The 13,771-nt window shown below is 45.5% G+C and overlaps 1 protein-coding gene across 6 annotated transcripts; it reads right to left on the minus strand.

Annotated features, from left to right (window-relative positions):
• Nucleotides 1-821: 821 nt before the first annotated feature.
• ildr2 (immunoglobulin-like domain containing receptor 2) lies at nucleotides 822-13,270 on the minus strand. 6 transcript variants are annotated; one of them, XM_077001503.1, is made up of 10 exons: nucleotides 13,153-13,270; nucleotides 10,767-11,087; nucleotides 9,711-9,830; nucleotides 5,513-5,569; nucleotides 4,724-4,870; nucleotides 4,440-4,592; nucleotides 3,652-3,765; nucleotides 3,107-3,302; nucleotides 2,376-3,018; nucleotides 822-1,394 (listed from the first exon to the last, which is right to left on the minus strand). In XM_077001503.1, the coding sequence occupies exons 1-10, from the start codon at nucleotides 13,196-13,198 to the stop codon at nucleotides 1,359-1,361; spliced, it is 1,833 nt and encodes a 610-aa protein (XP_076857618.1). In that variant the 5' UTR covers nucleotides 13,199-13,270; the 3' UTR covers nucleotides 822-1,358. The 6 variants fall into 6 exon arrangements, with proteins under 6 accessions (XP_076857618.1, XP_076857617.1, XP_076857623.1 ...); XM_077001502.1 differs by having other exon boundaries at nucleotides 3,107-3,305; XM_077001508.1 differs by lacking the exon at nucleotides 5,513-5,569.
• Between the last annotated feature and the right edge of the window lie 501 nt (nucleotides 13,271-13,771).

The following is a 13,771-nucleotide window of genomic DNA, read 5'->3' on the forward strand; positions in this document are numbered from 1 at the left end:
ATTTCCAGGTGTAAAGTTATATCCCAGTCCAGCTCACTTCCCCTCCCCCTGAAGATGAGCTCACTATTCTCACCAATCGACAGGTGTTCACAAGAGCTTCGCCAAAGCAAACTTTACGTTTTGTCTTTATTCGCCTACTACTAAAGTCGCTAAATTCGTAACGCTAAATGTATCGTGTCCGTGTAAAGTAAACCTATGAGCTTTGTTTGTTTTGATGGGTCAAAGTACATATTGATGTTCCGTCATTTTATAGCTACGACCACTAGGTGGCGGTGTATCGCTCGCCTGGACCTCGAAGAGACGTGAAACGTCGTAAGTAATCCAAGTTACGCCAGTATTATATACGCTCCTTTATCATACTGTGCATATCACACGTTATTGCACAGTCCGGATGTTTACCATATAAACATTTCCTTCTCTAAAGGCCTGCTTTTAAATAAAATATGTTGGAGCGGAGGGGTGATGTCCATATGAAGCTGTACGCACACCTGCGAGGCCCGATGTCACACAGCTTCCTCCTATTGAAATCTTATTTCCTGGACAACCATCCTTTCCTGTCCATTTCCTGCTTAGGTTTGGAAGCGTTAATAAATAGGCCACAAATTCACTACTGCAAAATGTGGCTTAGTATTGTATAACACCAGTACCAAGAAGTCACTGTGATATTCTATATATATAATATTGTGTGTTTCTTAATAAAGGGGTGTGTTATATGTATATTTAGTAGTTTACACTGACATGAGATAAGAAGCATACATATTTTATCGTTAGTAAACACCTGGTATCAGCAAGTTATTAAACAAACACATAAACCTCACACATTAGATAATAAGGGTTTATATCAAAACAATCATTATTTCAAACAAGTGGCACATTATTAAAAGTAATTCATTACTGCCCTCAAAGGTCAACTGAATAACACTGAAATGAAAATTTACTCTATAGTGCAAAACTATAATAAAGGCCAGCATCCAAATACATAACGTAAGCTAAACAAAAGATCTGGGCTCTTTATTAGAAAAAAACACAGTCTTGTGAGGCTTTTTCAGTCTTCAGCGGTTTTGTGAAGTTGTAAACTGAGGAAGCAACCAGTTTCCTTTGGTAAACACCAACGAGATGAACAGATAGCTGGGAATTCGCATCCATGTATGTGATAAATATGCATTTTACACACACACACACACGCCTGCATTGTGTGTAGCTCCAGTGAACGCGTTCCTCTAGGTGCCTAGTGTGCGCTGCGTCGCTGGGTTCATAGCACCCCGTGTGTGTCCATGTGGACCGATGAACGCTCCCCTAAGAGTCCAGCCTGATCAGAACAGCAGCTACTCTGGTGCTGAGGAACCTCGGCCATGACTTCAAACAATGAGGGAGTCTCTGCTTAGATGATAGGTCTGTTAAAAAACACCAAGAGCCACACATTAGAGGGGTCACACACATGCAGCGAGAGCACGATTAGTGAGGCTGGGGATGGTGGTAGTAAGCCATGCTCCATTAGTAATGTCTGTTAGTAACATGCTGTATGACAAATGTAATGTATAAACCCATAAACAGTAAGTCTTCAAAATTTTTGCCACCGACACCCAAACGATTTATATACAAAAAAAAGATTTTATTTGGACAGGTTAGGTCTGTAACAATATAGAAATTCTCTTCTTATATATTTATATATGTACGATTTAATACTTCAGTTTGGAATAGTGAAGTTATATACATGTGTGAAAGTAGTTCAACTGCAAACACAGGCCTCAGAATATCCAGTTCATATATTCTCACAGAGCACATTACTGCACGACTGTTAGTCATAGCAGATACCTGATACATGAGCACCATCATACTTGAATGTCTTAATACATCTTGCTCCTGACGTCTCTCTGTCTCTAGGTTTGACTGCTCTTCTAATCTTGAGAATCTACACCCACGTGTATGAACGATTCTTCTCTCGTCTCTGACGCTTTGAGGAACTCCGGATGGAAGTTGCATTTCGTGCTTCTCTTTCATCTTTAGGATTTAGGTCTTCCACGACTCTGTCTTGAAGTGTGTGGAGAACCCCCACTCTGCAGGGCTGAACCCCCACTCTGAACCCCCACTCTGAACCCCCACTCTGCAGGGCTGAACCCCCACTCTGAACCCCCACTCTGAACCCCCACTCTGAACCCCCACTCTGAACCCGCACTCTGAACCCGCACTCTGAACCCCCACTCTGAACCCCCACTCTGCAGGGCTGAACCCCCACTCTGAACCCGCACTCTGAACCCCCACTCTGAACCCCCACTCTGAACCCCCACTCTGCAGGGCTGCATCTGCAGTCCTCCCCCTCAAGTCTCTGGTGAGGTTGCTTCTGAATGGAGCGGAGCCTCCTACAGGTAACTCACCATTTTCCTGGGCTTCTCCCTGTCCTCCCTGTGCTCCTGCAGGGTCTGCGAGGCGGCGTGTCCGGGGCGGGTGTAGAAGAACGGCCGTGGCGCATTCTCCACGGTGTGATAGCGCTCCCGTTCGGCCCCTTTCTCAGCCCGATAGCGCTCCACCTCACAGTACGGGGGCAAGGAGTCGTCCTCCCCTGCCCGGTAACTCGGCGAGCGGCTGTTCTTGGAGCTGTCTTTGGAGGGCGTGTCGCTGTCCTCGTCGCCCCACCCACTGCGCTCGCCCCGCCCCCTGGCCTTGTGCTCCAGCAGGGAGGCGAGGTAGGCGTCATCGTACGATTGGCTGCGGGTGGCCAACCGTTTGTCGCCGCCCACGTCACGCCTCTTTCGCGGTGACGGAGGAGGGCTGCGCCGGTGCCGCTCGTCTCCGCCATCGTCGTCGTCACGAAAACGCCGGGGCCCATCCCGGTACGCGGGCCGTGGGTCCTGTGGCCTCAGTTCCATTTCGAAATCTCGCGGAGGTCCTCGCAGGTCACCCCTCCGCCCTCCGCGGGGACCGCAGCTCCGGGCAAACTCCTCCAGTTCGTCCAGGGAGCCGGCGCGGGACCTGCCATCGAAGGCCTTCCTGTGCAGGTACTCGGAACGCGAGTTCCACCTGTAAGGAGTCACGGTGAGTTATCCCACACTGCATGGGACGTAAGACCACCATGAAAACATCACCATCTGCACAAATCAAAGAGTACCTGCCGAACTGCTCATCGTCGCGTGTGCTCTGATAGCGTGTTGACCGGAGATCAGCACCTGTGGACACCGTGTGGAGGTGTGGCTCATCATCACCGTCACCAATTGGTGGCAGAGCTTTCTTCTGCACCTGCCGATAGGTCTGCCTGAAGTCTACATCACCCTCGTGCAGGGAGCTCAATTCTGATAGGCTGCGAGCTGCTGACACAATAATTATGGAGGGAGGAATATTTATGTACAGATATAAATCAATAATGGATAGAAACAATGGACTGATCTCAAATCAATGGACTGATTTCAGTGACCTAATGTAAGGACCATTAATTCACAAGTCACGTCCACGTGAAAATGGAAATTATAATGACTGATTATGACGATGATGATGGAAATTGGACTCTTGATATTACATGATATTGCATATGCACACACACACGCCTGACCAAAGACGTCAGTGACCCTGTGAGCTCACTCTTTCTCGGTCTCTCACACTCAGACGCACGTATGTGGACTGGCGGCTCAGAAACATGCTAACTGCACACATGCTTACATGGGAGGCCGGAGCCCTTGGCTGTGTGGAACTGTGCCAGGTCCCTCTCTATGTAGTACACAACTTTCATAACGTCCTGACCCTGACTGGCGTGGAGACGATAGCCACTGCGTACTGTGGACACACACACACACGCACATACACATGTATGCTGTGTGTTGCAGCTGTGCCCAGACTACCACAATTAGCACAGATATATGCCACATTAAATATCTAGTAATGATCCATATAGACTAGGATAATGAACTAACTTAATTCTGTCCCTTTGAGGCTTAACTAGACACTCAAATGGCTCATTAAGAATTTGAGAGTAGCTGTTTATCAGTTTACTTGAAAACATACAACACGTTTTATCTCCACACTTGCTGTTCCCTGACAGACAAAAGCCCACTTACATTAATGAAGATGAGTGTGGAATTAGTAAGATATTAGAAGGTTTTTAAGCATCGAATGAGTTTGTTATGTGCTGTTTGCTATGTGCAATACATCACATACACGGTAATGATTGATGATGTTAGTATACTGTTAAGGTAACCAAGTCCTTCATTTAACATACAACGTACATTTAGTGCGTGGTAAACGAATTAGCTTGGCTTCCTTAAACCATTATGAATGAATTCATGAGGTTATATTTACGTAGCACCTTTCAAGGAACCCAAGATCATGTTACGATTAACATAGACAACTTCCACATCCAATCACACACTCTGCTCTTTTGTTTTTTGAAGTCCATGTTGCTGCTACTATATGTGCATACAGGGCAGGTTATGGAGGCCATTCTCACTCACCTCCAGTCATACTGTTCTCCACAGATGGGGGCACTGCTGCCATTGTGGGCTGGACACCAGTTGGCACCATGGGGACCCCCTGAATGTAGTAGGGAGAATACACGGCAATCTGGGGAGGCTGTACGCCCTTAGCCATCTTCCCTGCTTCGTACACTGGAGGAGGAATTCAGATCATCATTTAAGACAAAAGCCCACATCAATGCGTAACCATATAAGGAAGTAGGCCAATAAGTGTTTGTTCATCCATGTCTGTGTGTATGTGTATGTGTATGTTGATTACCCACAATGCTTTGGGCAGCAGCAGGTGTCCGGGCAACAGCAGCAACGTACGTAACAGCAGCAGGAATGTGGACAGCACTGGCACCAGCACACTCCAATCAATAACAGGAGCAGGACACCACCCAGGACTACAGATCCCACAAACACCCACTCTGAAAGACACAATGGGAGGGAAAGTGAAAGAGAAAAATGACTTCCCAACAGTAGGCTTTCCTCAGATGATTAACCAGGTATTACAATATTTCCAAATGTGAACGTTAAATATTATACAGACTCAGCGTCATATGATTAGGACAGTATATGTACTATATATGTAGGAAATCACCATGTGAGCACATCCCATAAAGTCCCCAAAACAGAGAAAAAACCAGAACGATTCAGTCCCAGCGCTCCTGTCTAGGTCCTTATCTGTAACGTCAGTCCCTGCTTCAGGACTAATCGTGCACTTCCTCAGGACGGGAGATAAACGAACAACGGCCATCGTCTCAAATCAGATCCCAAGTGACTGCTGACATGCTCGCTAAAAGGAGCACTTATATCTCTTCAGCTAACGCCGGCTAGAGTTATTTTGTTAGGCGGCTGTGCAAATGAGCAGGGTTCTTTTCTTTCTGACAAAAGAAAGAAGCTGATTTTGGTAGAAACTGATCGAGCAACCAAAAATCAGTATAAGCCGATTTCAGGAGCAAGGGTGAGGAGAAAGCCGGTTACGCTAGCTGCTAACGAAGCCGGTTACACTAGCTACCAACGAAGGAGACATGTTGTGCGGCAGGACGGACCGGCCGTGACTGCTGTACCTGGCATAATCTCCAGCTCAAACTCAGGCAGGACGTCATCCAGCGCACCTGTCTTACCTGCAGAGAGGAGAGGAGCACAGGTGAGCAGCAGCTGAAAGGTGAAAGGTCAGGGTCAGAAGCCGGGGGTTTAAGCATATAATTGGTCAGAGGGGTTGGGAAGCTCATGTAGGTTTAATCACCCAGCAGGAACGTAGGAAATGTCCCAAGAAAGGATCACTGGTGATCGGTTGCTTTTAGTCTAATAATTGATTGATTTTTCTGTCACGGTACAGAGGCCCCCTGCTGGCTGCCTCTGTCAGCAGTGGCAGTATTTGTGTTCGTACTGTTTTGTTGAGTTGTGTTCGTCCCTCAGGGGGGCGTGGCCCATTAGGGAGTTCACCACCTGAGGGTCGTTTTTCTGTCTATATATGTATTGTCTTTGTATCAGTTGACTGCTGGTTATTGTTTTGCTTTTGAATGGTCACATGTTTTGTGTTAGTGCACCTTTTATTAATTAAAAAATTACTGCCTGAAACTAGCGTGACTACTTCCTTTATTTTTTCACTGTCACATTTTCTACTTATAATATGAAACAAGATTGATCATACACAGGAATGTAAATGATGAAAAGATATAGAGGATTTGTAAACATATAAAAATCATGTCGTGCATGTCATGGTGAATGAACAGGAATCACATTTAAGGATATGTGTTATTTATTGCTAAGCAGCACTGCCAAAGACAGTCAACATGATTATGAAATCCACTCTGGATGCTATATACAGTATTTTAAGATCAATTTTACTTTTGTGTGAGTGCGTTTTGTGTGAGTGTGTGTTTATGGCAGTCAGGGGAGAGGTGTTAAAGGCCCTGACTGGCAAGGTGACTAATATTAGCAGGCTGCCGTGTTAGTGAAACATTCCAGTGTCACGGTACATGTCTTGTACATGCACACAGGCATACACGCTATTGCACGTTATACGCACATCACAAAGCATGACAAGACATGTCTGCAACCTAAACCTCACTAAAGAGTTTATGACATGGTGAGACCTCTGCTAACACTGAAACAACTGTAATACCCATCTACTAACCTAAGCTAAGTGCAGTCTATCTAAAGGGTCATTATTAGACTAAGGCATAGCTGCAGTAACATATTTCAAATCCAACTAATGTCCAATGATGCAACTGGTACGTGCATTAACTCCTTAACTGTGGCTTAAACATACAAAGAGCATGTACAACTAATGTGGCATCATTTATAAAAGTTCCCATATGATTCTAGATGGATGAGCTTAGTCTGTCTACTGCAAAGATTACAGATTACAAGTCTGCAAAGACGTGTAATCTAAAACTTCACCGAGCGCCACTAGTGTTATGCTTATCCCAGTGGAGTGAGCACTGCTGTCCTGTACATTAGTTAACGTTTATATTTAGCCTGATCCAGAAATCCAGATCTCTACATCAGTGGTTCCCAAAGTGGGGGGCGCGCCCCCTAGGTGGGGCGCGGAGCTATTGCAGGGGGGGCGCGGAGCTTGAAAGTAAAACGTGCACATGTGTCAATTAGGGATGCACCGATTCCGATATTAATATCTGAAAAAATTCTAGATCGGGTATCGGGGACAATGTGACCGATCCATAAAAACAGATCTATTCAGTCAAATTCTATGCTTGTACTGCTTGCCTTTCGGAGTTAGTTCAACCTTAATACTCGCGCTGGTGGTATTCCACTTATTTGCTGGTTGACCAAAATAAACCTGGGCTCCAGCAATACTTCACTGTTCATACATGAACTGGTGAGTTGTCCAAAGCTCATTTAATGCGTTACTTACAGAAATAAAATAAAGAGCAGTGGTCTGACTCGGTCTACGGCAGAAAGCTAAAAAAAAACAATATTCCATACGCGCGCTCCACTCGCTCCCTTAAAGAGACAGTAGCCTACACATATTTCTGGCCGTTACATGCTTTGTGCTCTGCGTGATGTCTGCGCTTGCAAACTAGCCGCATATGTATTGCTGTTTCTCTTATTTCATCTCCTTATTTATTTAAAATTATATTTAGAATTCTTGAACCATTTAAAAGGTTTCTTACAGTTTATTTTTTTCATGTTTAACCAAAGTTGTGAACCTATTGTTTTTGTAAGTTTTCAACACATCCCTAGTCAGTAATGGGGGGGGGGGGCGCAAAAATATTCTCATCTACTAAAGGGGGGCATGGCAGAAAAAGTTTGGGAACCACTGCTCTACATGGAAGAGGGAAGATGAGAGCAGAGGCAGAACCGGTGGATACCCAATCAGCAGGCCAAGCGGCAGAGAGCAAAGGATTATGGGAGATGAATTAGTTATTGGGACTCAATGGCCATCCAAGCAAGGAGCTTGTGTGTGTGTGTGTGTGTGTGTGTGTGTGTGTGTGTGTGTGTGTGTGTGTGTGTGTGTGTGTGTGGCGGCGGGGGGGGGCTTCATCACCATAGTAACGGCTTTGGCTTTGTTTGGAGATAGGGGTGTTCTGAAGCACTGTCCAATCAGCACTTAGCCATGGTCCATTTTCAAACCCTCTGCCTTAGAAAGCTTGGGTTGCCTCACACATACAGTGCAATTTACTCCGAGTGCACTTTGTAGATGCTTGGCAAACTGCCACAGTTAAAGCATAATTCCCACAGTGTAAACTGAGACTAATGTTCAATCTCACTTCACAATAAACCTCCACATTAGCACACGGGGGGGGGGGCTGTAATAAAAGCCCCCCCCCCCCCCCCCCCCCCTTCAATAGAAGCCTCACTGGGACCTCATGGCAGCTCAAATTCAAATTCAATTCTAATTACTGTTCTGGAGCACTGAACTTTATTATTTATGCAAATCAGATATCCATGCTTTCAAATGTATGCCATGCCGGCAAAGTGCGATGGTGTTTTTGGTGAAGCAGCTCCCCCTATCATCCCAAGCGGAACTCCTCTAAAGGTGAGGGGGGGTTTGTAAACAGCCTGTCAATAGAGCCGCCGTGCTGAGTTAGCAGAGCGTGGGGGATGGGGAGGGGTGGAGAGGGGGAGGTCAGGGGTCGGGGCTCTCTGATGGAGCAGGGAGAGAATTTCCTTCCCGCCTGGCAACCTCGTAAAACAGCCCAGGACAGTAACCGAAGAGGGGGGGGTACAGAGAGAGATAGAGATAGAGAGAGGGAGAGAGATAAAAAACTGACTGAAATAGAGTGAGGAGTGTTAGCAGGAGGTCTGCCGGTAAGAAGGTCTGATCTGGAGCAAAGAGAATCAACAGTGAGCGAAGCAGATGAGAAAGAGTCCAAAGTCGAGTCATCGGGAAAACAGCGAGTTTCATCTGGAGCGATCCTACGACCCCATCAAACACTCTTTGAATGTATCTGTCAATCTTCCCATCTCTTCCTAATCCTATTACAGCGTGCTTGCTCAGCGGCCACGGTGGACTGCCCCGGTCCCGAGAGCGCCTAACACTCCAGTCCTCCCGGCTAAGATTAGCTCTGACCATCTCCCTATATCTCTCCCTCCTCATTTTCTCCTCCACACGGCAGGGTAATAAACAAGACGGCCTGGCGTCGCTTGACCTCTGCAAAAAAAAAAAGAAGCAATGGCGGCTTAAATCCGCCTTCCACTGTCCATATCCATAACAGTTATTTAGATTTTGTCTGGTGGAGACGTGACTCTGGGAAACGCAGTGCCAATAATCCTGGGACGCGTGATTCTGACGGGTCTGAGCCCGGAGGACAAAGCTGCCTCTTATTAAGCAGCAGGTCCCCGTGGAGAGGCGTGTATCGCTGCTTCGTCACCACGGCCGCCCTTGCGAGGGCACTCAGGAATGTAGACCATGCTGTAAATGAAAACTATGCACTGAGAGCTCTCGTAGACACAACAGACAACGCCTAAATACACAATGCAGCTCTGAACTCCAAAGCCGACTTACTAAATTAAACATTTACTGGGCCCTTTGCTTTCAGAGACTGCCACAAGTGTATCTTACAAACATAAACGTAAAAGGCCATCAAAGACCATTTAACAGCTGCTTTGGAAAGGACCAAACGAGTTCTGCAGGACAATGTGGATCATTTCACATAAATTATCTATTTCTCAGCCTTTCATTCCACACTCATGAGTAAAATGTGCTCCAAATCTACCTCGCATTTGGCTTAAAGAGTCTTTTGTAAACCTGGAACCTGCAGGCTGCAGTGTGTGATGCGGAGGCCGGGTTTAACTCACCGAGCACCAGCACCTCCATGCGGCCTTCGGTCTCACCCTCCACATCGTCACCGATGGTCACCTCGCACGTGTAGACGCCACTGTCCCCCCACTGCACCTCCCCGATGTGCAGCTCCGCATCTGGACAGTAACAGCCACAAATTCTCCCTTAGCATCTGCATCCGGACCGGCCCTGCGGTTGCACTACCGTAGTATGGCTCCGACCGTACAAAATGACCCGATTCTGCTCCGGCGGTTGAAAACATCGCAAATCTCTGCTAACCTCGTGAATTCCAGCATAATTTTGTCATTCATGACATAATCATGGATAATATCTGGCACGAACGACCTTAGGCTTTGCAGTGTGGGTAAAGGGGGGGGGGGTGTCTTTGTTCAGTAGGGCCACAGGGGGAGTGTTTGTTTTTGATAGCGAGTGTTGGGGGGGGAGGTTGGTCAGGGTGAGTCTTCAGGAACGCCAGCTCCTGCCCATTGTGCAGTCCACAGAAAAAAGAGAACAGGATAAGCACAGCACAATCACTGCTGTTTCCTGTACGCCCGACGAATCACGCACGAAACCTCCGCCTTTGACTGCTGCCTCTAGATTTTGAATGAATTCTAAGAATAGTACAAGACTAGCAACAGCGTAATAATCTGGTCAGGTTTCTGCTAATGCAATATGAAATGAATATGATCATGAAATACAAATTCCCGCTGACTGGTGTTTTGAATATGGAGTCTAGACGGTTTGGTTTGCCTTTCATTCAGACATTGTGAAAGCCAGAATGACATCCCTGGTTAATAAATGACCAGGCCAAACCTTCGTTTCCCAGTCTTTATGTTTAGTATTACTCTACTCTCTACTGGTTACCTCCTGCCAATGGGAGCTGTGTTAACACTACTGGTCTTGGTGCTTGTAACGCTGGAAATAAGCTCCACCTTCAACAGAACTACATACACCCACAGAGGACCAACAGAGAGCCCAGTTTCCGGTCAACCGTCAAATTGAATGTCCATTCCAGAAACTAATCTCACTGCTAACATTATTCAACTGTAATAGAAAGTACAAGGATTCTTTACTGTTTATGATGGAGATGTCTCTGGATTTATAGTGCTCGGCCAGGGTGAACGAGGTCCCCTGTCGGGAAGCCACGATGCGGACGGTGCGGCTGGTGTCGGGACAGTCCAGGTGGCCCCTGCCATCCGGCTGGCCGCCCAGCAGCTTGGGGAAGGTGAAGGAGTCGCGGGTGCGGTCAGTACAGTAGGATCGGTACCACCACTGCACCACAGGGGTCTCCTTGGAATGGGTGCTGTACTGGCACGGCAGGACCACGGAGGAGAACAGCATGGCAAACTTCTTCTTGTCCTTCACCATCACATGCACACCGCCGCAACTCAACACTGAGGGAAGAGAAGGGGGCGGGGCCACAGTCGTAGAGCGCACGCCAGATGTTAATTCATGTTCATATAGTGATGCCACTATATTTGATTGAAGCAAAAACTCATGCCTGCATCTTCCTTCATGTACAAGAGCATTTTATATGCAATGTTGACAACAAATGTGGTGCTTTTTGCAAATGCATATATGATTATCTTTCTTTGGTTGCCTTTCTATACATGAAACTGACTAACCAGAAGAAAATTTCTGCTAAACAATAACTGGCAATGAGATAATCTGTATTTCAAAAATCTAAAATAAAACAGCATTCCCTAACTATTTGAGTAATTTTGTGTTCACAGCATGCAGTGATGATATCAAGCTCTCTGTAAATGTTTGTATAAGCTGTTACTTCTGTGGGATACAAGCCAGGAAGGATGACAACAATCTCTGTTACCAGAGGAACCCACTATCAGCAGCAGATCAGGGTGAGAGACGGAGAAGTGATAACCCAAAATCACAAACACCTAAAAACATCTGGATCTCCTCCTCCTCTGAGTGCATGTGTGTGTGTGTGTATGTGTGTGTCTGAGGTTGAAAGGGTGTGTTTGTCCAGCTGTGTGTGGGTGATTACTGAACAGTGAGCTGGACAGAATCAAAAGTGCACAGGGAGGTGGATCTGCTTAGTGTGTGTGTGTGTGTGTGTGTGTGTGTGTGTGTGTGTGTGTGTGTGTGTGTGTGTATGTGTGTGTGTGTGAGAGAGAGAGAGAGAGAGAGAGAGAGAGAGAGAGAGAGAGAAATGAAATTCCTGGCTATGTGGGAGGCGTGGAGTGGTAGAGAGATGTCATTTTAGAGAGAAGTCAAACTCTGCCTCACGCTGCTGTGAGTTTGATCATGGAGGGGTGGTTCCCGTCTTAAATTTCCCAACCAACAGGAAACTACATGAGTGTATGTGGGGTGAGTGTATGTGGGGTGAGTGTATGAGTGGGGTGAGTGTATGAGTGTGGCACTACTCCCTGGAGAGCTAGTGAGATTCACTTTAATTCACTCTGTGGAGAGGAAGAGGCCATCCCCAAATTCCAACCTGATTACTGAAAAACTAGAAAAGGAACAAACTGGCAAAACTGTCACGCCATTGGACAAGCATCAGGATTAAGCAAACCACCAACATGAACTCCATTCTCTACATTTTTATGCAGGGGCCATGCAGACTCTTCCTTTGTCTAGTTGCTGGTCTGACTCATTGTTTGGTGTAGTGGAGAACCCCCACCCAAAAAAACCCAGACCAGGAGGGGGTCGTTTAAGTCCCACCAATAAGATAAACCCAGTTGTCCATGAATATCCAATTAGGTATGAGAGATTTCAACAAAACCGTTACAGGAATGCCACGTTATCAGGACATGTGCCGGTGCCAAACTCTTAATATATTAACCTGTTAGAAAAGAGCTTTCTGTGGTCAGTATTCAAGTCACAATGAAGGCGCCCAAATATCTTCCATGAAGAAAATACAGCAATGTAATCTCATATTTAATCTCAGTCACCTGACCCGACCACTGGTTATTCCGCAGTTCGCTTCACTTCTCATATAAAGGCATGAAGCCTCATCCAGCAGAGAGACTGAAGCAGAGAGACTCAAGTGTCTCACACAAGATCCTCCAACTGAACAAGATTAGGTGTGAGACTGCGACTTAAAATAAGCTCATGGAGGCGAGCAAACGGACATTCTTGTGTCTTCCTTACTGACTAACATGTTCTCTGTCTAGATAACTGGACTTCCACAACGAACATGACAAACCTGAACTGAAGTATTACATACACTCTGCACAATAACTTATCAGCGACCACAGCACACTGAAACATATTATCAGAGAAGCATGCATGAGAATAAACAGAATGTACGTCTGCGTTTAATATAATATAGGCTAGTATATGAATAATATAAAGTTATACTTAGTCGTAAAGACTCAAACTCTCAGCTCGGAGGACTAAAAACAAAACCTGAACGCATTTTGTTTCTGCGCTCGGGGACCAACCTGTTGCATACCGTTATATATCCTCGATATTAACTATTACATAAAAAAAACTCACGTGAAAAAAGTAGAAATGGAATCCACCGACTCTGTAAAGCAGTCATTGTTCGAGTAAAGATAAATGAATCTACTGCTATATCATCCACTTCATCTTGTTCAGCGCTTCTCGTCCCATTCTCACGACCACTTGTCCACTGATGGATAAACTCAACGCGGCCAAGGAGAGTGGACTGTACCATTTTTAGAAACGGGTGTAAACATGGTTAAACGAGAAATTTCAAAAGAAAACATCGAACAAAGATAATATATAATGGGCAAAGCCACTACGTTTTTTAAACAATGTAGTATGTTTTTCTGACATAAAATTCAATTAATATCTGATAAGCTATCAAACACTAGGCATTTTCAACAAGTTTTTTTTTTCACTCTAAATCTTAAAATAGGCGCGTCCACGACGGGGAAAGAAAATTCAGATGGTTTTGCATTGAATATATATAGTATATTTATACAGTTTTTTATACTATGGGCTAGTCTTTCTGTCAACATATTTCTGATTTTCTTTGAGTCTCATCTTCTCTATAAGCTCAGTCAAATGCATGTTTTCTGACAATAATTAATAACCTCCAAAATACATTTTAATCTTAGATAAGTCTGTAATAAAGTAATAATATTAAATC

Source organism: Brachyhypopomus gauderio, chromosome 4 (assembly GCF_052324685.1).
Source record: "Brachyhypopomus gauderio isolate BG-103 chromosome 4, BGAUD_0.2, whole genome shotgun sequence".
Classification (NCBI taxonomy): Eukaryota; Metazoa; Chordata; class Actinopteri; order Gymnotiformes; family Hypopomidae; genus Brachyhypopomus; species Brachyhypopomus gauderio.